Source organism: Pyxicephalus adspersus, chromosome Z, assembly GCF_032062135.1.
Source record: "Pyxicephalus adspersus chromosome Z, UCB_Pads_2.0, whole genome shotgun sequence".
Classification (NCBI taxonomy): domain Eukaryota; kingdom Metazoa; phylum Chordata; class Amphibia; order Anura; family Pyxicephalidae; genus Pyxicephalus; species Pyxicephalus adspersus.
Window position 1 is genome coordinate 88,967,801 of NC_092871.1, and position 25,948 is coordinate 88,993,748.

The 25,948-nt window shown below is 41.4% G+C and overlaps 2 protein-coding genes across 4 annotated transcripts in view; one reads left to right on the forward strand and one right to left on the reverse strand.

The window, feature by feature from the left end:
* The window catches only part of LOC140344477 (uncharacterized), a 41,328-nt gene extending 27,522 nt beyond the window's left edge, over nucleotides 1–13,806 (forward strand). For all 3 annotated transcript variants that reach the window (XM_072431622.1, XM_072431624.1, XM_072431623.1), the window contains exons 9-15: nucleotides 249–434; nucleotides 2,322–2,497; nucleotides 3,006–3,167; nucleotides 4,126–4,235; nucleotides 4,733–4,922; nucleotides 6,511–6,628; nucleotides 7,398–13,806. In XM_072431622.1, the coding sequence (XP_072287723.1) occupies nucleotides 249–434; nucleotides 2,322–2,497; nucleotides 3,006–3,167; nucleotides 4,126–4,235; nucleotides 4,733–4,922; nucleotides 6,511–6,628; nucleotides 7,398–9,016 (2,561 nt within the window). In that variant the 3' untranslated portion in view covers nucleotides 9,017–13,806. The remainder of the gene's footprint in view (nucleotides 1–248; nucleotides 435–2,321; nucleotides 2,498–3,005; nucleotides 3,168–4,125; nucleotides 4,236–4,732; nucleotides 4,923–6,510; nucleotides 6,629–7,397) is intronic.
* Nucleotides 13,807–20,751: 6,945 nt separating this feature from the next.
* LOC140343474 (adrenodoxin-like) overlaps nucleotides 20,752–25,948 on the reverse strand; it is a 9,764-nt gene continuing 4,567 nt past the window's right edge. The window contains exons 2-4 of the mRNA XM_072430159.1: nucleotides 24,510–24,637; nucleotides 23,751–23,880; nucleotides 20,752–21,921 (exon numbers count right to left, since the gene is read on the reverse strand). Of these exons, the coding sequence (XP_072286260.1) occupies nucleotides 21,804–21,921; nucleotides 23,751–23,880; nucleotides 24,510–24,637 (376 nt within the window). The 3' untranslated portion in view covers nucleotides 20,752–21,803. The remainder of the gene's footprint in view (nucleotides 21,922–23,750; nucleotides 23,881–24,509; nucleotides 24,638–25,948) is intronic.

Consider the following 25,948-nt stretch of genomic DNA (forward strand, 5'->3'; position numbering starts at 1 on the left):
TATGAATACCATTAGTTATAAAGTGATATTTTATTCTGACTATCCACTCACCTAATCTGGATTTTTAAACATGTATTTCTCATTTGTGTCCAATTTCTTTAAATCTGAATTCTAGTGTTCCCTTCAATAAAACTGTGCTCTCTTGGACAGTTGTAAAGTCAGCCCTGAATCTTTGTCTGTTATATCACAAGTCTTACTTTCTTTCTCTATGGTTATTGCTGTGCTTACATTACCTTGTGTCTTTTCAGGCCATGAGTATCCTTACAGTATCGCAATGAACTCTTTCCGGGAATCCATGGTTATGGCCAGAGGACTCAACAATAACATTTCTTTAGAACATAGTGCAGACAGCATTCATGAACAGTTCCCGCATGAACAGCAGTGTCAGTTCATCATTAAGCTTAGGCCCCAGGGCCCCATGGATGTAAGAAGGGGTAGGTATTATTTGTACCTTCAATACTAGCTTTTAAAGTATATTTTAAACCAATTACTAATATCTCATTAGAGAATATATTTTATGTGCTGGGGAAAAGTTGGAGGCCAGAGAACAGAGTTTAGAAGGTGGAGGATGTGGCTACCAAAGAAAAAAGTATGGAGGACGTGGCTGCCAGTGAATGTAGTGCAAAGGGTGGAGGAGGTGGCTACCAGAAAATTTAGGGTGGAAGTGGCCATCAGAAAAATTATTATGGAGAAGGTGGCTACCAGAGGATGTAGTGCATAGACTGGAGGAGGTGACTACCAGGGAACATAGTGTGAAGATGATGGCTGCTAGAGGATGTAATATGGATGAGATGGATGACAGAGGATGTAGTGTGGTGCTGCTAAAGTATATGATTTATGTTTTGAGAAGGAGTTGTGGTCAGAGAACATGGTTTGGAAGGTGGAGGAGGTTGGCTACCAGAAAATGGGGTGTGAAGAAGGTGCTGCCAAAGAATGTAGTGCCGAAGGATGGAGGTGGCTAACAGATGATGTAGTATGTAGAGTGGAGGAGGTAGCTACCAGAAAATGTAGGGTGTTGGAGGTGGCTACCAGAGAATGTGGTGGGGTGTGGAGGATGGAATGGATGCTACCAGAACATGTGTGGAGAGTGGAAGTGGACATGAGAAAACGTAGTATGAAGAAGGTGGCTACCAGAGAATGTAGCGTGGAGGGTGGAAGTAGCCACCAAAAAAAGTAATATGAAGAAGGTGGCTAACAGAGGATATAGTATGTATAGTGGAGGATGGAGGGATTGCAACCAGAACATGTAGTGTGGAGGGTGGAAGTGGACACGAGGAAAACTAGTATGGAGAAGGCAGCTACCAGATAATGTATTGTGGAGGGTGGAAGTAGCCACCAGAAAAAGAAGTATGAAGAAAGTGGCTACCAGAGGATGTAGTGTTTAGGGTGGGGGATGGAGGGATTGCTGCCAGAACATGTAGTGTGGAGGGTGAAAGTGGCCACCAGACTAAGTTATATGGAGAAAGTGGCTACCAGAGAATGTAGTGTGGGAATGGAAGAGGTGGCCACCAAAAAGTATATTGTGGACGGTGGGGGAGGTGACTATAATTGGTGAATTACCAGTGCAGGCTCTCAGGGAATTTAGTAGGGGGTGTTGGAGAGGGATATCAGAAAGTGTAGTGTGGATAGTGGAGAAGGTGGCTACCACAGAACATAGTCCATATGGTGCAGGAGGTGGTTACAAGAGACTGTAGCTGAGTATGGAGCATGGAGGGATTGCTACCAGAACATGTAGTATGGAGGGTGGACAAGGTGGCTGTATCAGGATGATAAATAATGTAATGAAAAGTGGATGATATGCCTGCTAGGGAATGTAATGTGGTAGGTTGCTACTGGAGACAGTGGACAGAATTGAGAAGGATATCACAGAACTTAGTGTGGAGGAATTCTTACCTGAAAAGGATTCAGGCCAATGGCGATGGTGAGGGGATTGTCAGAAAACTTGGTCAGTTGAGAATCTGACAGAAAAGGCACGGCAGACATTAATGGAAGAGGTGCAATAGTGGGATGTGTAAAGTCTTCAGTAGTGGGCACACTTGAAGGGAAGTAATGTGTAGTATAGACATACTATTTAATGTACAGCGCTGCGTAATATGTTGGCGCTATATAAATCCTGTTTAATAATAATAATAATAATAATAATAATAGACATGGATATTCTTCCTTTATATCACATGGGTGAAGAGGAAGACTTAAACTCATGTACCCTACCTATTGCTGGTCAGGTCTGATTGCTCAGATGTAGTCGGCTCTATGCCTTAAGCATGACCAGGAGACATTTCCAGGAAATATTTAATTAGTTTATTTCAATTTTTTTTCAGAGTCTGCACAAAAGCAAAACAGAAGAAAAAAGTCACTGATAGACTGGGCTTTACGTCGTAGTGGCAGCACCACACTAAGCAGGGCTTCTTCCCAATCACCTCTCACACCACGCAAGCTCTTTGGTCAATCCCTGTCATCAGTATGCCCCAAAGGGAATCTACCCAAGCCCATCATGGTAAGCATGAGACTCTCTAATGTTGGCTGTGACCACCTAAAAGTCTTCCATACTGAGGAGACTGGAGACTAAAAGCCAAAATATTGTGTTTATGTGGCAAGGAGGTTCAGTCCTGCTGTGCGTTTGAGTTGGACTTTGGGTTTGGGTGGACCAAGTTTAAAGGTTTCAGTCTTCTGAGTGAATTAGTGAATTCAATACTTTAAGTAGAAGATTCCTCTCCCATCGATGTGAATTCACTCGAACACTGAGATCAGGAACTTTAAAGAACGTCCTTTCCTAACTGAACAAGACTCTTTTGCTAATTTCTAAGAGGTGGTAGAACTAGATAGTCTAGAAACTTGAACCTTCACCGTAAACCCATTGGTAACTAGAATGTGGACTGCTTCTAATAATGACGTGTAGGGACCAGACATCTGAGACCAGATTACTTTTATCAGAACACAGTAAAATGCGTAATTCTCCTGCAGGCTGATTTTGCTCATTATATCATGTTGCTAAACAATTCTAGGATATGCTTCTGCTGTTATATGAAGAAGGGCCGAACACGCGGGGTATTTTCAGGCGCTCAGCCAATGCCAAAACATGCAAGGAGCTCAAGGAGAAGTTGCTATCTGGGGACGATGTCCAGATGGATGGAGAATCGGTGTTTGTGGCTGCTGCAGTAATCACGGTACATAATGAAGTCTTAAATATAAGTCACGTAGATGTTTTACAAGAATATTCATTGTTTTAAAGAGTAGGATGTTGTCCCTAATATAGAACTGTGGCTTAGATTTTTATCATTTAGATATTCTTAACAAATGAGCTCTAAAGAATTGCAGATTAGGAGGGTGATTGGGGGCCAACTCATTGTTGGGCCATGGGAGCAGGGTGAGCCAAGCAGCTGAGTAATTGCTGAGAATGGGGAGCAGAGTGAGCAGAGTGAGCTGAGCTGATTGGTAATTGTGGGAATGAAGAGCAGGGTGAGCTGAGCTGCTGAGTAACTTCTGGGAATGGGGAGCAGAGTGAGCCAAGCGAGTTGAGCTTATTAGTAATTGTGGGAATGAAGAGCAGGGTGAGCTGAGCTGCTGAATAATTGCCAGGAATAGGGAGCAGAGGGAGCTGATCTGCTGAGTAATTGCTGGAAATGTGAAGCAGGGGAAGCTAAGAGCAAGGTGAGCTGAGCTGCCAAGTAATTGCTAGGAATAGGAACAGGATGAACTGAGCTTCTGACATGAAAGCGTTTCTATAGTATTTTTAGGTATGAATTACACCGAAGTGACTTCATTAGGGCATATCTGACCAATGTGATGGAGGAACCATAATTGGTGGTGAGTGTTGATGAGTGTTCACCATGTGCACAAAGCCAGCTCCATTAAACATGGGCATGGTGTTGGTGTTTCTTGTGACATGTAGGCCCAATTCACAAAATTACAACTAAAGAATGGGGCTGCAATTCTCATATCCCATTGGTCTGTAGTGTTTTTGGAAAGTCAGATCCCGATCCTGGTGTACTAGCTTTGTGAATTGAGCCTGTAGCATGAATCTTTAGAATATATTTGCCTGTTCTGTTGTCTTCCTTGTATTCTTCATCATCCATTCCTACAAAACGCTGACCCTCCCACTGTATATATATGTATTTGATTTAGGATTTTCTCCGCAATATTCCTGACAGTATTCTATCCTCAGACATGTATGGGCTATGGATGGAAGCCACAGAAATTGAACCACCTGAAAACAGGATAAAAGTCATTAAAAGGTCAGTTCTTAAACAGAATGGAACTTTATGGGGTTTTTTTTTAGCTTTGAATTACTTTGGATTTCATAGTTCCATGAAATAGATGGTAACATGATCAGTGACCCATGATCAGTGAGTCAAGACCCATTACTGTCAGTAAGGAAACATCAACAAATATTAAATTAGAAGGGGATAAAGTTAATGGAAATGTAACTATTTTATATATCAAGATATTAGGATGGAAAGTGTTCTCTAACTTTAACATACTTCCTGTCCTAGAGTCACAACACTGCTTCTCCATAAATTATTGTCAGTAAGAGTTGTAAAACCATCAATATATCAAATTTTTGTTTTTGAGTATAGATACACTCTGATACTGTGATACCTAAATTGTTTTCTTCTGACCTATGTCCTGTAAGTCAGAAGCCTGTTGAAGACTAATTAGTACACATCATGATAAATTCTGTATGTATGTTTGTCATTGAGAATTCATGGACACATTGCTTCTTCTTCTTCAGCTTGTTGGATCAGCTCCCTGAAGCCAACTTCAATTTGCTGCAGCATTTGTTTGCTGTTCTGCATCACATCGAGAAGAATTCGGAGGAAAACCAAATGACAGCTTTGAATCTTGCCCTCTGCATTGCTCCCAATATGCTATGGCTGCCAACAGGGGGTGACCCAGAGGAGGAGAGTAAATCAACCAAAAAGGTAAATTCCTATCTACATCCCATGCTTGGTCACAGGCAGCAATTGTAAATAACAAACAATTCTCTGGTGAAGAATCTTGCATGTATTTTCAGTGGCAGTGATTGACTCTCTACTGGGGAATTTCAGATTCACTGCTTTATAAAAAGACCACTTAGTGTTACCTCCCATTGTGTGTAACGCATGGCTGCTCATCACTGTAAGTTTCAACACTTTCAGATAGTACAGCTCCTGCTGTGCTACCAGCAAACTCCCACATACTGCAACATCTACGTAATTTCTTTTCCCCATAGTTAAACTTTGGGCACAAAACTCAATTTAATCTATCGTATTCCTAGCCACAGAGGATATAAATCACCACCAGACACCACTGCGCTGTACATAGCCTGAGCTGCAGGAGGCACCCTTTAGGAAACACCAAAGGGACGGGTATGAGACCAGTTACCCTGCACAAGAAAAAAGAGCAGCAGTGACCGGTCAAAATTTACACAGATCCAGAAGAAATACACAAGACACCCCATGATTCCAAAGAAATATACATGGCTCTTGTATTTAGAAAAATGTATTAATCTGGGGGTTGAGCTCTAAACCTTTAATAAATAACTCATGGGGTCATAGTCTAGGCTCACAGCAAATCATTGCAGGAAAATTAATTGAGGTTGACCTAACTTAAAGAGTTAAAATTCCTTTTACAATTTTTAACTTTTGTTGTCAAATTTCAGGGGCAATTACTCCTAGTATTTCCAGAATCCCTAATGATAAAATGAAAGGGGTGCAGGCAGCTGTGATACTGTGCATTTGGGGCCCATACTTCTTTATTGCCCAGCGCCCATTCATTCCATCCCTAGTTGTCCTTATATAAGTCTCTTCTCACAGCAGTTTGTCATCTTTGAGTATATTGTAATATAATACAATGTCTGTGTTTTTTCTTTTTAGCACACCATGTACGTATATCAATTATTTTCTGACTAGTACATTGGGCCAGGAGCCACCAAGCACTTATTTTGTACACTGACTATCGTACATTCCAAACATCCTAAGTATAGAAATCATTGCAGTACCAGGAAGTCAGTTCACACCAAGTGGAGGGTTCCTGGCCGGTGTCCACTTTCATATTAATGTGTATTTTTGGCTCACAAGGATGCTTTGTTCACTTTTCAAGGATATCCTCAATATCCAGACATTCTGACTTACGGATACATGATTTATTTATCAAGGTAATTCCAAAATACTGAAAGGAAGATAAATATAACTAATAAATGGAAAATATGTATACTAATACAAAAAGATTTCCATAAAGCTAAACTGAAGTATTACCAAATAGAAGAGCTGTGTGCATTAATGGAACCTTGGGGCATTTTTTTTTTGGGGGGGGGTACTTACTTCTTCCAGATCTGTACAGAATTACAATGTAACACTTCTCTGTGCTGGAGCTCTGGTTATGTCTCTGTCCCTTCCTGCTGCTGTTGTTATAGGCAAGGAGAAACATGAAATAGTATCAAATATGTATCAATAATATTATGAATTTTTATTTTGTTAGGATACAAAATATATCAAACTGTCTTCAGCTGGTGTTTTGTTTTTTGCACAGGTGGCAGGACTGGTACAATTCCTTATAGAGAATTACTCGCTCATCTTTGAACAGGACGCTTCCTTTCTGTTCAGCAAGCACAGACAGCAGGAGTCAGGAAGTACTGATGACCTGCCAGGTAAATGAATGCTTAGCATATGAGAAATATGAACACTGAAACAAAGTGGAATGGATATGATATCTACAAGTTGTGAATTTGATGGCAAAAATGTGTAGAAAAGAACTAACCTTTGCACACCTATAGCTCTGACTCTGTAGTTGGGCCTCTAAAGGGAGAACAGTGCATCCCAACAAAGGTTCTGCTCTACAAATGCTGGCTTTTCTACCCAGGCTACTTCAGGATATTGAACTCCTTTTGTGCTGGTGAAACTGGAATACACCTCGCAGATTAAACCTGAGAGTAAATTAGCAATGGAAAACAAAAGCAATAGTATTCATTCTTAGACATTTGAAGATGAATTACTCCGCAGTGACTACAACTAGAGAGGTTAGGAAGGGCTTCTTGTAAATTAATGTAAATTGATAAAAGTCCACAAACTGGCCACAGTTCTTCTGTAATATTCAGCTGTGTAGTTGTCCATTTCTTTTTCATCCCCTTACCCACATTGTGGTTGCTTCAGCCACAGGAGAAAATATAGTAGTCTGTACTGGTGTATGAAAACTACAATGGGGGAGGCAAGTTCAGCAATAGTTATCTAATAAAGTGAAGAATTTGAGGAATAGGGGCAGTTGAGTATCCAAAAAATTAAAATGTACAATAATGAATTGCAGTTTAGTAATCCTTATAGTGTGACCATATTCATTTTCACTTTTCAGAATTTTCAGCAAGTAAAGAAAGTTCTTTGTCATTTTTAAAAAAAGAACCTAATGTTTGTCCTCTTTTACAGGCATACACATGATCCATCAGCAGGACTCCTCTGATGAGCTTGAATTTGCAACCTCTGACTTAGAAAAGTCAGAATCAAACCTGCTAAAAGATGAAGATGGATTGTTTGAGGAGTCTTTACTGCTACAAGAAAGGGAGGACTGGGACCTGTTCAGTGAAATTTCAGCTTGCTACCTGAACAAAACAAAGATGGACATCTTGGAGTGTTATAACACTGACCGGTTACCCTGCATGGATTCGGCGTGCTGCCTTAGTCCTGCTAGAGACAGGTGCTCTTCAGAACCAAGCGTATGTCATAGTTCTAGACTCGCAGTCCAGAACCATGAACCGGTTGCACGTCAGTCCAGCTGCGATGCCACCATTATGCACAATCACTTGGATTATATAAATCAGATGAAGCAGTTACACCTAGAGGGTCAGAATCTGCTGAATGAAGATCTAGCTCCGAGTTTGAACACAAAATGTGGTTTTTGGAGGTCCACTCAGACAAGAACAACCACACAGGAGAAAAGTCCCCCATTGATAAACCCTTCTATAAGATCAAGTTTTTCAAGCCTATCTTCAACAGCCACCTCCCTTTCTGCTTCTTCACTAAGTTCTCTGGACAGCGCCTTCTCCTACGGCCCAGAGTCACCGGTGTTCAATTCAAATGATGTTACCTCCTTACCATTTATGTTTGGAACATCAGCCAGGTTGCACACTATTTCCCCAGAAATCACCAGGAAAAAACTAAGAGAGTGGCACATACCTCTGTCTACTCTATTTGGGACTAGCTCTTGTGACATTGACTCATGGGAGATGCAATGGGAATCCAATAATGCTAAAGAACCTGAGAAAGTAAACAATGTAGTTCAAGGTAGCACTTACAAGGAATGTTTGGACAAGGAACCAAGACAACCTTTTGGTTCCTCTAGCAAAGACAGCGTCTTCCATTTCCAGAAACCAAAGTTCAAATTTAGCCATGTCAAAAACGAATCGGTTTCGGAAAACGGGAGCCTTCATAAAGAGCTCTCTGTAAAGCAAATTGAAATTAAAAAAGCAGAGTCCTTCAATCATGAGAGGCTCCAACAGGCGAAAGTGGCTTTCTATGCCTCCCCTAACATCATGCCCATAAATAATTTAAACAATGAAAACCTGGATGAGGATTCAGGCAGTCAGGGTTGTCAAGCCACAAAACTCAAGATACCCCAAACTGTGTTCTATGGACAAAATACCCCATTGATTCTGCATTCAGTTTCCAGAAAGCAACATCCAGAAGTAGATAAACCCCAATGGCAAACACAGCTCACGCGAGTGGTGAGAAGTAGCTCTATGGGTGAGGTGGTAACAAATAATGGAGATTTATCTCCAGCCTTTATAGACAAGGAATCCAAAGAGGAACACGAAGCACCTCAATCTACCAAAGAACCACAACATGCCCAAAGTCACCCCAAGTCTATCACATCTTTTAGCCAGACGATTCGTGTCATCTTACCATCCTCCGTCAAGAAGACAGTGAGGGAATATTTTAAGCATGGTGACCCTAAATCTCCAACTTCCTATGATGTCAATGCGACACATGATGAGGTCCAGGAGAAATTTGAGAACTTACCGAGCACAGAAGACCACCCAGAGGCATAAGTGCAGGACTGGTTGATTGTACGGAGTCTTTTGTATAGATCGAAGTGACGTAAATATATTGTATAGGATGGAAGATATTGAAAAAAATGATGATAAGAAAATATTGTAAAAATTTCAAGATGTGAAGAGTTTGGTTGTACAAAGCTTCGGCTCGTGTAAAGGTTTTTTTTGTATAATTTTTAAGGCTTTGTAAGTTAATTTTTAAAAGTCTGTCTTTGTATGTTTGTGGGGGTTTTAATTTTTTATAGGTCATTGTAAAGCTGATGGTAGTTATATTCAGTTAGACTTGTTCTGTTGTATTGAAGTTCCATCATTCATCAAAGGGACTTCCTCAGCTCTGATAAGTCTCAGGAACAAACCCCAATATTTTGAATAGCCTTTTTGACCTTTCTAACATGGAAGCCTTGAAATAAATTTAAGATCTTCAAGGAACCTCTTATATAATTATATCCACAGATCACAGTATATTAGTGTGGTGGTCAGTGGGATGAATTCCTCTTACATTGCTTGTCATTGGGAAGAATGTCACCCTTAGAGATCAGCAAAAAGATCATTGGGGTCACTTATACTGACCTGGGAGGCAGAAATTTTCTCTCAAGGAACCCCCAGCAGTCTCTGGAGGAAACTTGATGAGAAACGCTGCTTTAGTGGCACACCAACATCTCAATGATCTTATCAAGTAATCATAAAATATATTGAGGTCAATGTTGATTGTCCAAGAGCAAGATGGGATATGTGAAGGTCTAAAAACGTAATAATCAAACCACAAGCCCTGAAGATCTTGGACAGGATCTTATTCTTTCACTTTTCCCACCATCTAGGATATGTTTATTGAACTTGATGGACTTATGTCTTTCTTCAAGTCTAACTATGTAACCATGTTCTTAGGCCAGACACATTTCACAACATCATTGTCTAGTAACATATCCACATTGGCCACATGGCCCATGGGACTACAAACACTGGGGTATGTTCCTGACACTGGTTAGAGCTGATAGAGCCAATTGGAAGACTGGTATACCATCATCAACACTGGAGAACAATTCCGGGTGAATGTGTGTAACTACTTCAAGCTATAGTGCAGTTTTAATTGACTTTGCAGGCTTAAATCAGTGCAAACCCTTTTGTTGAAATCTTGGAAACGTTGGGATACCTGTTGGGTTTTTATTTTTGTTGTGTGTCCCCATTGGTAAGATTCAGCCTATTTGACCAGATGACCATTGGCATTTTGAATTGTCACCATAACAGGACCAGTTACCATGTATGTTGATAAAAGTTGGTTGGAAGAAGGTCAATGCTGCATTAACATTGGCTTTAGTGCCTTCATGGACTGTAAAAACCTGCAGGTGCATGCTGAGGGAGAAAGACTAGGTCCATGTGAACAGTACACAGGCCGCGTCCCTAGTCGTCTTGGTCTTCCAGCAAGCACTTCTAACAGGAGACATGATGGAGGTGGAGACAGCTCAGAATGTAGATCATCCCAGAACAGGACCGGGTTACAACCCCCCACCCCCTCCCAGAGGCCAAGCACTGTTAAATATTAATAATCCATAAAAAATTGTGCAGAATTGTAAGCGAAGACTGTTACTAATTTGAGCCTGCAAAGTCTGGTAAAACTGTATCCATTGATCAAAGCAATTCCTTTGTGAATATTTCTTCTTCCTCGAGTGGCACATGCATTGCATATTTTTCTTGTATTACACTCCAAAGCTCAACGCAATAGTCAGATAGTTAGCTGAGCAGACGGAATTCATTCCAGGCCCATATCTTCCTTTTGGAAATTCCAAGTGCTGCTCCTCATCACTTGAACCATGGCGAAGAAGGGGCAGTACCTGGGGCCAAATAAGTGTTCTGCAAGCAAATGGCTCCTTTCTTGTCCAATCATATGCTCGGAGCAGGGAGGTGACCTACCTGTTCTGCTTTACTGCAGAATAGAAAAGTCAGGTCTGTACTTGGATTATATTGCCTGGCTGTGCTTGTTCCATCTAAGGACTGGATTGATGGAAAAACAATACCAAAAGGAGCACACCAGTTGGAAAGTAAAAGGCTAGGTCCAGGTGGGCATTTGTCAACCATGTGGCTAATGGCTCCTGGGTACCCAATGGGACCATTAGTTACCAGAAGTTTGGGAGCATTTGATGCAGGGATTTTAAGTCAATGGTGGTGGTCCGAGTGGCAGATCATCCAAAAGAAGAGTTGCAAAAACTGCACCACACCCCGACGCCTCTACAAAAAAGGATTCAACCACTTCAATTATTTTTCAATGATTTCCAGATCTTTGGAATCATTGAGGTCTGGTTAAACATCAGTGATCTCACCCATCAAAATCTTTGCATGAAAAAAAATGGAAAATGAATGTTAAAAATGGAGCATGCATGTGATCTGAGAGAATGAAGCATGTTTAGACATAGATATTGGTTCTGCTTGGAGAAGGTCAGATTGAAGGGTAATATGGGGCATCTGAGAATAGATAGGGTCAGGTTTTTTTAGTTTTATGATTTGTATGATCCTGATCCTATTGTAATGCCATCATATATGTGAACGTTTTTAAAGCTGAACTCCAGGTAAAAAAACACCCCTCTTCAAGTATGTTTAGGTGTAGTTTATAAAAAAGCTAGTTTGAGTTCCTCATATCATTTTCCCACAATACCATGTACAGCAGAGCTCAGATTGGAAGAGAAGGGCAGCACAAGGAGCCAACTGGGTGTGTCTATGGTGTTAGCAATATCCATGATAATTGTCCAATCATAAGCAGGGGGTGGAGGAAGATCTGTGTGCATTACCTAACTGCAGGGAAAAAAAGGCTCCAGGCTTGGCAGAGCTTTGCAAATTCCATGTTTGATCTGATTGAAATACAAATCCTCTGGCAGGCAAAACGGCTCCCAGATCTATATTGCATTTACCTGTTTGCCTGGAGTTCAGCTTTAAGACTTCAATGGGTTCAAATCATTCCTAACGCTACGTTCCTTGGCACGGGACTGTTTGAGAGTAGTGTAGTCCTGTGCATATATCAGACCATGGTGTTCTTTATATCCTGTGTATGGAGTGATAGAGAGCCGATGGATCTGTAATTATGTGGTTGTGGCTCTGCAGGTGATGAGAAGGTTTGTGTAAGTTGTAAAATAGTTGGCCAAAATTGTATTTATTTTTGTATTTTCTTGATAAAAACTGAAGACTTTTCGAGTTGTTGTTGGTACACGTCTGTGCTTACATATGTTCCTTGTTCCCAGTGGAGTCCAAATTTGGTTCTGAATGATAGAAATATCTTCCTGGTAAATTCTATGGCAGACTAAAAATAAACTTTATAATTGGACTTCAATTCTCTGATGACCAGTTAATGCTTCTACTCACGTACAATATGAAACCCAAAGCAGCATACATGATATTGCCAAACTGTGGACAACACTACAAATGATATGATTGAGGTGCCTCCAATCGAGGGATCTGTTCATATTCCATCAAACAAGGACATTGTAGACAATTGGGCTCCTTCAGCCTTGTGGTCACAGTTTGGTGAAGACCCTTTTCTGTTCCCCCATGACTGTACCCCGGGTACAAAGCCCCCTCCATAAAGACATGGGGTCACCAGTTTGGTGTGGAGGAACTCGAGTGTCCTGCACAGAGCCCTGACCTCAACCCTACTGAACACCTTTGCGATGAATTGGAATGGTGAGCCAGGTCTTCTCATCCAATCAGCACCTGACCTCACAAATGGGGGCAAATTACTACAGACATCTTTCAAATTTTTTAGAACACCATGGGAATCACATTAATGATCATGGTGGGCAATTCCAAATAATTTCCATGGCTTTGAAAAGGGAGCTCCTATAGGTATAGTGGTAAGGTGTTCTTTAATACATCATACAAAGACATTGTAGACAATTGCGCTCTTCCAGCCTTGTGGTCACAGTTTGGTGAAGACCCTTTTCTGTTCCCCCATGACTGTACCCCGGGGTACAAAGCCCCCTCCATAAAGACATGGGGTCACCAGTTTGGTGTGGAGGAACTCGAATGTCCTGCACAGAGCCCTGACCTCAACCCTACTGAACACCTTTGGGATGAATTGGAATGGTGAGCCAGGTCTTCTCATCCAACATCAGTACCGGGAGGCCAAATTCCCAGAGACACAACACAAACTCTTGTAGAAAGTCTTCCTAAAAGAGTGGAGAGTGGTACAAGCCGGCCATAGGAAGGGAACCTCAATAATATCGGCCATGGTTTTGGAGTTGGGATGTCCTCCAAGCTCATATGGGTATGATGGTCACGTGACCAGAAACTGTTAGCCATAATATGAATATAAACCTCTGGATATTTAAATTTAAAACAAAACAAACAAAAACAAACAATCAACTTTGCAGTTGCTTAGTATTGATCTGAATCAGTGAAATGGAATTACACTACTTGCATCTTGTTTCCTACCCCATTGAGTTGGCATTAATTGTAAGTCCAATACTCATAGTTGATTGATATGCAGCAACAAAGTATAAAAAGGTTCTAGTTGTTTTCAGGTTTTCCATAGATCTGAACATAGATTCATAAGAGTTTATAGAATTGATAACGATTTCCAGATTGCTGTGATTGTTATAAACTCATCCAATATAAATTCTTGAAGGTTGCTCGCTCACAAGCTCATACTGAATACAACATGTGTGCTCTGAATGTTATATAAGGACAGTGCGGGGCCTGATTTGTGTCTGTTCAGCTTATTTTCTGCTGTCACATGGCGTTCACATTCTCTGTGCCACAAGTTGTAATTATTTAAATAAACCATCATGAATTCACTGTTGAAATGTCTCTTTCTTTATATACAGGCCAATGGAACTGTAGGGGGGGGGGGGGGGGTGCGCAGGGCTTTGGACATGTTTGATGCTGCTCCCATCCCATAGAGAGCCTTGAGCTACAGGTAAACCTAAAGATAACTGCAAGGAAGGAAGAATTGGGCAGAGCCTATATGAGGCAGTATGAGGCCTGGAAACACTGCGACAAACCAGGAGGCAGCAAAAAGTGTTGTCACCCTTAAACAGGAAGCTGGCAGGATCAAGAGGTTTATTCAGCAGTAAACTAACAGATAAGACAAAGGCAGGACATCCTTTTTTAAGACCCAGCATTTTCATTTTTTATTGAATGCTTATACACTTTATGAGATTTAAACCTGAGTTATGGTAAAAATATATATGATATTGAAAAATGCATGTGCAATATTTACCATGAAATTTTTCCTCCCTATACTACAGACCGGTCACTGTTGCTCTCTCCCTTTGTGCAGGGTGACTGGTCTTGTCTCCACCCCTCCTGTAGTTTTCTGCAGGCCGCTGGTAGTAGGTGGAGCTGATTGGCCCCTCCCACAGCCCAAGCAATGTAAATTTTGGTAATAAAGTTACTGCTGCCTTTACAAGGTAATATCTGAGTGGATTTCTGTCCTATTTGGCCATTGATAAATATGTTATTTTGGCCCAGCTATTAGACGCCTTAGCATTTCTACATTTCAGAATAATATACAGCCAGACAGTTCTTCATTTAATCAGAAGGCGACATGGAAAATACTTCATCTTTTATTGCTTTTTTTGTGTTCCTTTCTTGGTGGTACTTTTTCAAATTCTTTTCTAGGTGTCTGCGGGCATTTCATTCTCAAGGGGATGGTGATATGTTTGCTCTGAGGAAAGGCCGGCTGCTATTGGAGAAGAGTACGTGTGTTTACTCAGCCAAGGCGCTTCCAAATAGTTGTCGTGACTTTCTGCTTCTCATGACGCAATGCTTCAGGAACAGATCCAAAGCCCATTGGCAAATGTCTGGGTGCGCAGTGTATCATAACCCTAAAAACCTGGGGAGAGAGATGGAAAGAAAGAATGAGAGATAAGGGAGGAGAGAAGAGAGAGCAAGGAAGGTGTGAGGACTGAGAGGGAGAAAGGATGAAATGAAAGAGAGAGATGGAGGGAGAGAGAGAAGACAGGAAAGATAGAGAGAGAAGAGAAAAGAAGGAAGGAGAGGAAAGAATGAGAAAGATAAGGAAAGGGGAAGAAAGATGGAGGGAGAAACTGAGAGAGTGAAAAAGGAGAAAAGAAGAGTGAGGGAAGAGAGAAGAGAATAGAAGAGGAAGAGAGGAAAGGGGGAGAAAAAAATGAAACCTGTAAAAATAAAGACAGAAGAAGGAAGGAGAGAAGAGAAGACAAGAGAAAAGGTGAGGAGAAATGAGAAGAGAAGAGGGAATAGAAAAAAATGAGAAAGATAAAGAAAGGGGAAGAGAGATAGAAGGAGAAAAATGAGAGTCAGACAGGAAAAAGGAAAATTGAGAGAAAAGAGGAGAGGAGTGAGGAGGAAAGAAGAAAAGACAAGAGGAGAGGGAAAGAAAAGAAGAGAAAAGTTTTAAAGAGGGGGAGACGAGAAAAGTAAGAGAAGAGACAAGTAAAATAGGAGAATAGAGTGGAGGAGAGAAAAGAGGTGAGAAAGAGAGGAGAATGGAGAGGAGAAAAGAACTGCATTCATTATTAATATTATTATTATTAACAATAATAAATAGTATTTATATAGCGCCAACATATTACACAGCGCTGTACAATAAATAGGGATTGCAAATGACAGACAGATACAGACAGTGATACAGGAGGAGAGGACCCTGCCCCGAAGAGCTTACAATCTAGGAGGGGGGGATGTAGGACATTTTTAAAGAATAGTACTAAAATACTAGCTCTGCTGATTTTTGAATTGTTGCAGCTACTTCCTTTCTCCATACCCCAGTAATGCCAGCCTGTCAGGTTTCATAATGGTGATTAAGATAATATACATTATAGGGCCAAGCGTTTGTGGACAGCTGACCATCACATCTATGGGATCTTCCTTTCCAAAACCATGGACATTATTTACAATTACCCCCTATGATCATTATTATGGCTCGCTTTACCAGCCTCCACTCCTCTTTCTGGAAGATATAGGTGTCTGTTGGAATTTGCCCTCGTTTGTGAAGTCAGGTGCTGATGTTGGGGATTTGCCCCATTGGTGAGGTCAGGTACTGATGGTGGGGGTTTGCCCCATTGGTGAGGTCAGGTACTGATGGTGGGGATTTTCCCCCTATTGGTGAGGTCAGGTACTGATGGTGGGGATTTTCCCCCTATTGGTGAGGACAGGTACTGATGGTGGGGATTTGCCCCCTATTGGTGAGGTCAGGTCCTGATGGTGGGGATTTGCCCCCTATTGGTGAGGTCAGGTAGTGATGTTGGGTGAGAAGAGCTGACTCACCATTCCAATTCATCCCAAAGGTGTTCAGTAGGATTGAGGTCAGGGCTCTGTGCAGGACACTCGAGTTCCTTCACACCAAACTGGTGACCCCATGACTTCATGGAGCTGGTTTTGTACCCCGGGTGGGCAGAAAAGGGTCTTCACCAAACTGTGACCACAAGGCTTGAAGAACACAATTGTCTGCAATGTCTTTGTATGATGGGGGATTACCAGGACCCTTCATTGGGGGCAATTTGCTCAGAAGTTTGGAGGGGTGGTGACAATATATGGATATATGTATACAAATATCTGTCCATATAATATATGTATATAATTAGTGCTACACATGTTACTTCTGGTTGGACTTCCCCTTAGTGAGGTGGGTGGAGTGTTTTTTATGTTCTGGCCTAAACAAAAAAAACAAAAAAAAATCTGAACTACAATAATGAAATAATGAAAAATAATGAGGAAGAAAATGTTCCCACAGCGCTATGTGTGAATCAGTGATCTCCCTGAGATCAGCACACTTCCTTTTTATCCTTCTCAATATTGCCAGGATATCTGAAAGGCACAAACATGATGGTGACACGGACCTCTCCGGAGATATTAACTGGCTGGGGAGCAAAATAAAAAAATCTGCCGTCATTATTTAATCCTGTGGAGTCCATAAATCATAATTTGTCAGTCAGCAATTCATCAGCCCACATCCCCAAACTGAAATATGCAAAATAAAGAAGAACAAATGGGACTTTTTCTTAGCCTTGTTTTGACGCAACACAGCAATGATTCACATAAAATTGTTTTTCATTTATTTCCTTCAATAAGTGAAAACTGTAACAATGTTAAAAAAAGATAAAAATGATCTGCAATGTGTCATGCAAAAATATTTGCAGTAAAATTTTACATGAAATTCCACATTAAAATAAAACAGGTACTGAAATGGAAAAAAATCTCAACGTGTTTCTCAGCTCAGGCTTCTTTCTGGGGAGGGAAAAAATATTACCCATCTGGCAAAATAAATTCTAGGCTTGTGGCCTTCCGGTATAGGAGGTCATCTGGAATCTGGCTGGCCGAAAAGTAAGGGGGCAAAAAGAACATTGCCTCCAGACCTTAATAATATAATTATCCAGTATTTATATAGTGCTAGCATATTACACAGCGCTGTACAATGTCTATTGTCATGTGACTAGCTGTCCCTCGGAGGAGCTCACAATGTCTCTACCACAGTCACATCTCATTATTACAGTCTCGGGCCAATTTATGGGGAAGCCAATTAACCTCACTTCATATGGGAGGAAACCCACGCAGACACGGGGAGAACCTGCAAACTCCATGCAGATAGTGTGCTGGCCTAGATTCCCACCTGAGACCCAGCACTGCAAAGGCCGCAGTGCTAACCACTGAGCCACCGTGCTGCCCTGTGCCAGACCTTTTGGCAAAGACTAGACCCTCATCTGCCCCTAGCAGTGACACGGCCCATTGATAGGATCATTGGACCAGTCTAAATAGACCAGTCGTGTGACAGCTGCTCTCAATGGTACACTGACAGGAGCTCCTTGAGGTTAGTGGAGAGACAGCTGTCCTTGGCTGCCCTCTTACATGATTGGATGAATAAATATAAACAATGATGTCCTGTCATTATTGTTTACATTCGCTCAGCCTATCATGGAATGAATGCCATGCCTGAAGCTCCACCCACCCGAGCTCATCTAATTGTTCAACCAACAGGGGTGCTGGATGATAACAGCTGCTATCTGGCATCCAGCTCCAATGGCATTGCTACAGCTATAGAAATATTGGATCAGAACTTAGAATTTTACCCAGCACCTCCAGCCACCAGCAGCAATTGGGTGAAGTGTTCTCCAGCCCAACAATTAAATCAAAGTTCCTGCACAGCAGCACCTTCTATCCTGCATTGCCAACATTTTGATTTAATTTTTGGACCTTCATTCTTTCTTAATTTTGTAATCCTCTGGAGTTGCTGGACCCAGTACCAATTTAGTCTTGTGTCAACCTGCCAGTACTTCAGCCTTTACACTCTCTGCACACCCAATGCCACCTACCCTGCTTCCAGGGCTGGCCTCAATAAGGCTGAAATATTTCCCTTATTTTCTCTGTCCTCATATACGGTATATCCCAATGAATTCATTTTATGTTATATCTATTCAATAAGCACCAAAAATAATTGTTTATCCTGCCAGTGCTGCACTTGAAACAGTGACATCCTCACTCATAACCTCCTCACACACACAGCTCCAAGACTTCTCTAGAACTGCCCCGACTCTCTGGAATGGTCTCCTCGTCCTATTTGGCTTGCTCCTACTTTCTGCTCATTTAAAACCCAACGCTTCCCCCTCACCTACCCGTCTTCTTCTGTACCCTATACCCTCACTACTTCCCACCATTCCATATCTCCCTCCTATTCTGTGATGCTTCCTCCACCTCCTAGATTGTAAGCTCTTCTGTCCTCTCCTCCTCCTGTGTCACTCTATGTATCTGTCTGTCATTTGTAACCCCTATTTATTGTACAGCGCTGCGTAACATGTTGGTGCTATATAAATCCTTTTAATATTAGTAAAAACAGTGACATTGTTCCCGGTTCTGCCTGTGGACTACAGAATGCCTTCTCCTGTGTTGTGAAGCAAAGAGGTGTAGTAGTCATGTCATAGTGTGACAAACCTGCTTCTTCATACCTTCAGTGTTGTCACCCTAGGACATGAAATGCAGTGCAGGCTGAAAAATAAAACTAATAGAGCCACCACATTTAAGAAATGCTATGCAGCAACATAATAAATGCAATAAGTATTTACTGCATTTTGTTCTTAGGTTTAGATATGCTTTAAACATTTATTTATTATTGATTATATTTATATTTGATTTTATTAATTTATCTTGATTTATTAATTAATAAATAAAAATAAATAATTGTATTTTATATTTATTTGTAAAATTTCTACATTTCTCTACAAATATTTAGAGGTTGGCTCCATCTAGTGTCCATATGCTGTAATTACACTTTTTATTAATATTCCACACTTTATTTTTATAGTTTCTTTTGTATGCATGTTTGTAGCAAACGTAACTTTTTCATGTGTGCTTTCATAATACAGACATAAAGGTGTTTTGTGTATTTCCTTTTTCCTTTTTTGTGTATTTCATGCCTGTGTAATCATCCAGTGAGACACATTGTGCAGCAGCTTCCTGTAATAAAGATTGATCACTACTGATCTGTACCCCAACCAAAAGAAAGATCCAAAGAGTGGTCAATGGAAGAGCCCCAACCCAATAGGAAATCAGTCCAAACCAAGTTTAATACTTCATCAGCACACCATTCCAATCCATCCCAAAGGTGTTCAGTAGGATAAGGCCACGGATCTGTGCAATGTCTTTGCATGATGGAGTATAACAAGGACTCTCTGTGCACCCCCCATCATTGGATGGTAGGATCAGGTACTGATGGTGGGGATTTGCCCCCATTGGTGAGGTCAGGTACTGATGGTGGGGATTTGCCCCCATTGGTGAGGTCAGGTACTGATGGTGGTGATGGTGGGGATTTGCCCCCTATTGGTGAGGTCAGGTAGTGATGGTGGGGATTTGACCCCTAATGGTGAGGTCAGGTAGTGGTGGTGGGGATTTGCTACCTATTGGTGAGTTCAAGTACTGATGGTGGGGATTTCCCCTATTGGTGAGGTCATGTACTGATTGTGGGGATTTGACCCCTAATGGTGAGGTCAGGTAGTGATGGTGGGGATTTGCTCCCTATTGGTGAGGTCAGGGAGTGATGGTGGGGATTTGTCCCCATTGGTGAGGTCAGGGAGATATGGTGGGGATTTGTTCCCATTGGTGAGGTCAAGTACTGATGGTTGGGATTTGCCCCCTATTGGAGAGGTCAGGTACTGATGGTGGGGTATTGCTCCGTATTGGTGAGGCCAGGTACTGATGGTGGGGATTTGTCCCTATTGGTGAGGTCAGGTACCGATGGTGGGGATTTGCCCCCTATTGGTGAGGTCAGGTACCGATGGTGGGGATTTGTCCCTATAGGTGAGGTCAGGTACTGATGGTGGGGATTTGTCCCTATCGGTGAGGTCAGGTACTGATGGTGGGGATTTGCCCCCATTGGTGAGGGTGGGGATTTGCCCCCTATTGGTGAGGTCAGGTACTGATGGTGGGGATTTGCCCACTATTAGTGAGGTCAGGTACTGATGGTGGGGATTTGCCCCCTATTGGTGAGGTCAGGTACTGATGTTGTATGAGAAGATCTGGCTCACCATCCCAATTCATCCCAAAGGTGTTCAGTAGGGTTGAGGTCAGGGCTCTGTACAGGACACTCGAGTTCCTCCACACCAAACTGGTGACCCCATGTCTTTATGGAGGGGGGTTTGTACCCCGGGGTACAGTCATGGGGGAACAGAAAAGGGTCTCCACCTGTGACCACAAGGCTGGAAGAGCCCAATTGTGTACAATACATTTGAATGCTGCAGCACTTTATTTTTATATAGTGTACATTGAAACAGAAGCAGATGTAGATTAATATATTTTTACTTTTTATTCATATATTAATACCTGAAATATTTTGATACACAACAAAATTCCCTGCTGTTTTATCTACAGGACTATAAAATGACTCAACAATGCCAATATTCATATTTTGCAAAAATTCAGGAAACATTTTAGTAACTTTACAGATTTGCAATATACAGCAACAATATTATGATTAATTCCATCGTCATTAAAAAATGACTTTGAGCACTAATTTAGAGACTTTGCTCAGGCTTAGATGATGGCATCAGTCTGAAAGTATTTCATCAATCTTATCTGCAATATTGTATCTTTTTTGGTGATCTCAGCCAAAAACTGCACTGGGATTTATAGGATTGTGTCATCTTTGAGACAACAGATTTGATTTATTAAAGCTATAAAAGGCAGACTATCATGGGAGAAGCTGGGTGATCCAGCAAACCCGGAACAGATCTGGCCCAGAATTGGAGATATTCCCCTGTCAATTCACTCTATTTTTTGTTTGTACATATAGCATTTCGTATTGTGACAGCTGAGTCATTGTTTTATTAGTAACTGAAACGAGAGAATCAAACACTTCTCAGCGAATTTCAGATAGATTGACAGGAGAATAATTTATAAATAGAGCCCTAAAAGTAATACATAGCAGTTAAATATTCACAGACATCATGGGATACATTTACCAAGGTATAATAAATCCAGAGAAACTACTAAATAAAAAATCCTAAATACAATATATTTATTGAGAGCTGGGAAAATCCATTGAGTCTTGTATCTCATTGTAATATCAGTTCTGAGCAGATGAAGGGCCCCTATGTGGGATATTAGATAATCAGAGTACACATTTAAATTGTTACAGTTATAATAAAGATAAAATAGGGGAAATTGCAATTTGTCTAACACAGGTCAATTTGATAAATGTGTCTATCAGCCAAATATGGCGGAAATTTATGCCAAAATGAATGGGAGAATCATCACTTGAATAAATGGCCCCGGTTTGTATGTAAGTGGCCGACACTCAGCGGCTTATATAGAATGAGCGATGTTCACCATGATTTCAATTCTGGCTCTGCTGTCCCACTGTCTCTCCTCTGGCATCAGCCACATCTTTAGGTACGTGCACGGTCATTCCATCAATGGCTTTGCTCATGCAGATCTGGCAGCCAAGACGAGATCTGTCAAACGACCACACAGAGATGAAGGAAAATATCATTTAAAGTGAGTTTATACATTTTATACTGAGGCTCTATGTTCTTGGTTACTATTCATAGTAAAGCTTTATTTTACAAAGATTTAATAAATGATCTGTAAGATTGGTGAGTGCACACAGGCCACCATGACCACGATGTAAGAGGATCCTTCTTTACTGATGATCAAGGTAAGAGGGCCCTTCCCTCTGACCACCAATGTAAAGGGACATTTCTTCACTGATAACCAAATTTTCGGGGTCCTTCTTTACTTACCACTAATAGGAGGAGATCCTTCACCACTAATAACTAATGTAACAAGGCTTTCTCTATATAATGGGACTATCCTCTATCAATGTAAGGGGGCACTCTATTACTAACCATTCTCCACTGACCACATATGTAACAGAGCTCCACTTCACTGACTATCTTTTAGGTGGGCACTTCTCCACTAGCCTGCAATGTAAGGGGTTACTAAACTAAGTGGCCGTTACTCATTTAACAACAATGTAAAGGGGCCCTTTTCCACTGACCACCCATGTAGAGGACTCCAACTTCACTGACTACCAATGTAAGGGGACATTTCTCCAATTACCACTAATAGGAGGAGGTCATTCTCCAATGATGAATAATTAAAGAGGGCCTTGTAGGCCAAGAAAGCCACAATTGTAAGGCGGCTTTCTCAGCCTACTACCAATGTAAAGGTCCTCTGGACACTAAAATAAGGGAACATTTCTCCATTTACCATCAATGTAAGGGGGCCTTCCTTACTAACCAACAAAGTAAAGGGGCCATTCTACACTGATCACATATGTAAAGGAGCCCTAATTCACTGACTACCAGTATAGGTGACCAATTTTATACTAACCACCAATGAAGGGGACCTTTCTCCACTAACCACCAGTGTAAGAGGGTCTTCTCCACTGGACATGGAAAAATGGGGACATATCTTCACTTAAGTAAAGGGACCATTCTCCACTTACTGCATATTTATAGGAATCCTACTGTACTGACTACCAATGTAGGTTAACATTTCTCCACTGTTTATCCAATGTAAGGGCCCCTTCTTCTCTTACCATCAATGTAAGGGGCCCTTCTCCACTTACCACTAATGAAAGGGATCCTTTTCCCACTGATCACTAATGTAAAGGGACACTTCTCCACTGGCCACAAATGTAAGGGGGCTTTCTCCACCTATCATCATTGTAAGGGGCCCTTGTCCACTGGCCACCACTGGACACTTCTTCACATACTATCAATGTAAGGGGGCCCTTTCATAATAATTAACAAAGTAAAGGAGAGCCAATACACTGACCACCAATGAAGGTGGACACTTCTCCACTAACCAAAAATGTAAGGAGACCCCTCTCAACTGGCTGCCAATGCAAGGAACCCCTCTCCACTCACCATCAATGTAAGGAGGAACTTTTCTACTGACCACCTATGTACTGACTGCTAAGTTAAGAGGGCATTTCTTCACTAACCATCAAAATAAGGATGTCTTTCTCCACATATGAAAGGGACCCTCAATAAAAACTGGTATTTATCCAATGATCACCAATAAATGTCTATAATGAAGAAGAAACCACCAATGATCTCCAGTGTAGGATGTGACCACTGACCACCAATATAGAGGAATACTACAAGATTCACTATCCACATTAAATTTCTGGCCAATAATATTAATTATTTCATTGTTATACTAAATTTTTTCAGGGAATGTTACAACATGATGCATCTAGAAGTAAAAAAGCCAGTTATTTCCTTCTGATTAATGTTCTGAAAAGCAAACCAATAGAAATAATGCAGATAGTTACGTGTCAGTCAGTCCAAAAGCCAAATCCAGCATGTCCATCTCCTCATCCGATATGGGGCCCAACTGGTCAAAATGCTTCGGGTCAAATATCAAGTGACAAGTAGAACAGGCGAGAGTCCCCTCACAGGCACCTTACAGGTCAGAGAGGGAATGATTAATGTTTATTACATGAAAAAAAAACTAAATATGTATTTTTGAGGAGCAACCTGTGACTCTACAGTTGTAATAAAACTAGAAGTGCCGCCAAGCCAATAAAGGACGATTTTTAGTTCAATCACAACTGTGGGGGTCACGGGTTGAAGAAGCATCTTTATCATTACCCCATTTTAATATGTTCTTATGAAGGTTAAAAAGACCAGCCACAGTCTGATTCTGCCTACTTTCACCTCTTTAATGAGAAAAATTGGGGGGTACCCAAATTTTATTCAAAACTGGGACATTTTTCCAAAAATGCACTGTAGTGAAAGGCATAATGAAGGTAGTTTGGGTGATTTCCAATGGCCAATTGGTTTTTAATGGACTAGAGGAGCTCTTTTTAGCTGGACTTGTTCATTATTATGCTGCTCCCTAATTACCAATTGTCCATTTTTTGCCATTTTGGATTGACTTGATTGCCCTTTGGGAGTTGTACGGACTACATCTGGCTCACTGAATGATGGCTAGGGGTAACTTATTGGGGTATTACGAGGTTTACAAGGCATTTCACCCATCTACACTTCAATAAATATGCCCGTTCATTAAGAATATTTCTGTGTCTTACCAAATCCATCGATGTTCAAATGGTGCCGGATAACCACTTCCAGTAGGCTTTCTCCTTCCTTGGCGGTTGCTTTCAGAGTTTCTCCATGACGATTGATGAAATTCACTGTTAAATTATCATCTGTGGATCTATATATCAAAGAAAGAAAAAAGTTGCACTGTTTCTTTCAGATACAATCAAAGATTGAATGGGTCTAATCAAGTACTAAATCCAGCTACTATGTGATGTGCAAGCCTAATATATTACTAACCCAGAGTTTTATTTTAATGGGAGGCCATACTACCTAATGTGAGCTCAACATAACATTTTGGAGGGTGTCTTTGGGAATTTGTCCTATTGGTGAGGTCAGGGGCTGTTGTTGGATGAGAAGACCTGGCTCACCATTCCAATTCACCCCAAAGGTGTTCAGTAGGATGAGGTCAGGGCTCTTTACAGGACACTCGAGTTCCTCCTCACCAAACTGGTGACCCCATGTCTTTATGGAGCTGGCTTTGTACCCCGAGGTACAGTCATGGGGGAACAGAAAAGTGTCTTTACCAAACTGTGACCACAAGGCTGGAAGAGCACAATGGTCTACAACAGGGGGAGGCAAACTTTTATGGCCACTAGGCCATTGCAGGGGTGGGTGGAAGCACAGTAGGCTGGACTCTGAGTCCCGTCCTAACAGGAATGCCCCTTGAAGTAAAATCCCTCTCCTCTGTATGCATTCCACAGAAGCGGGATTTCCCTTCAGGGAGCTTTCCCTATTTTCCACGCCGGCCTCTGGGGTAAATAGGGGAGCAAGAGCAAGAATGCGGTTCTGGCTCTGGTAGTTCCTAGCGCACTCTGACAGATCTGGCGTGCAACCTGCAGCGCCGGAGCTGTGGGTTACCAGCCGACATTAGGGTGAATTGGCCAGGGGGCATTAGGCCGGAACAAACTACCGGCTAGGCCGTATGTGTCCTAAACCCCTGGTCTACAATGTCTTTGCATGATGCAATATTGAGAATATTTTACTAAAGACACCAGAACGCCGTCATTTGAAGAGGATGCAGATATATTTAGTTATATAGGTAGATGTGATGGTGATATGTTTGGCCATTATAACGTACATACCATGGGCATTGATTCCCTTCCCATTCAAATTGCTTCCTCTCCAAGATTTGTCCACCCTTTGAGAATTACAATACATAACATATATACATAACAATATTTAAAAGTACAAATACAAAAATGGTTATCTATACACAGGCAATATGTTGAGATGGTGAGTATTCTATCTCACTGTATATATACCCTGTTTCCCCGATTATAAGGCACTCTCTTATATTTTTTGAAATGCCAAAATATGCCCTAGGTCTTATTTTCAGGGTATGTCTTATTTTTCCATGAAGAAGACTACAGTACACATTTATTGTTGAAAGTCACTCATGATCACTCATGTTCCATTGATTGTCCCC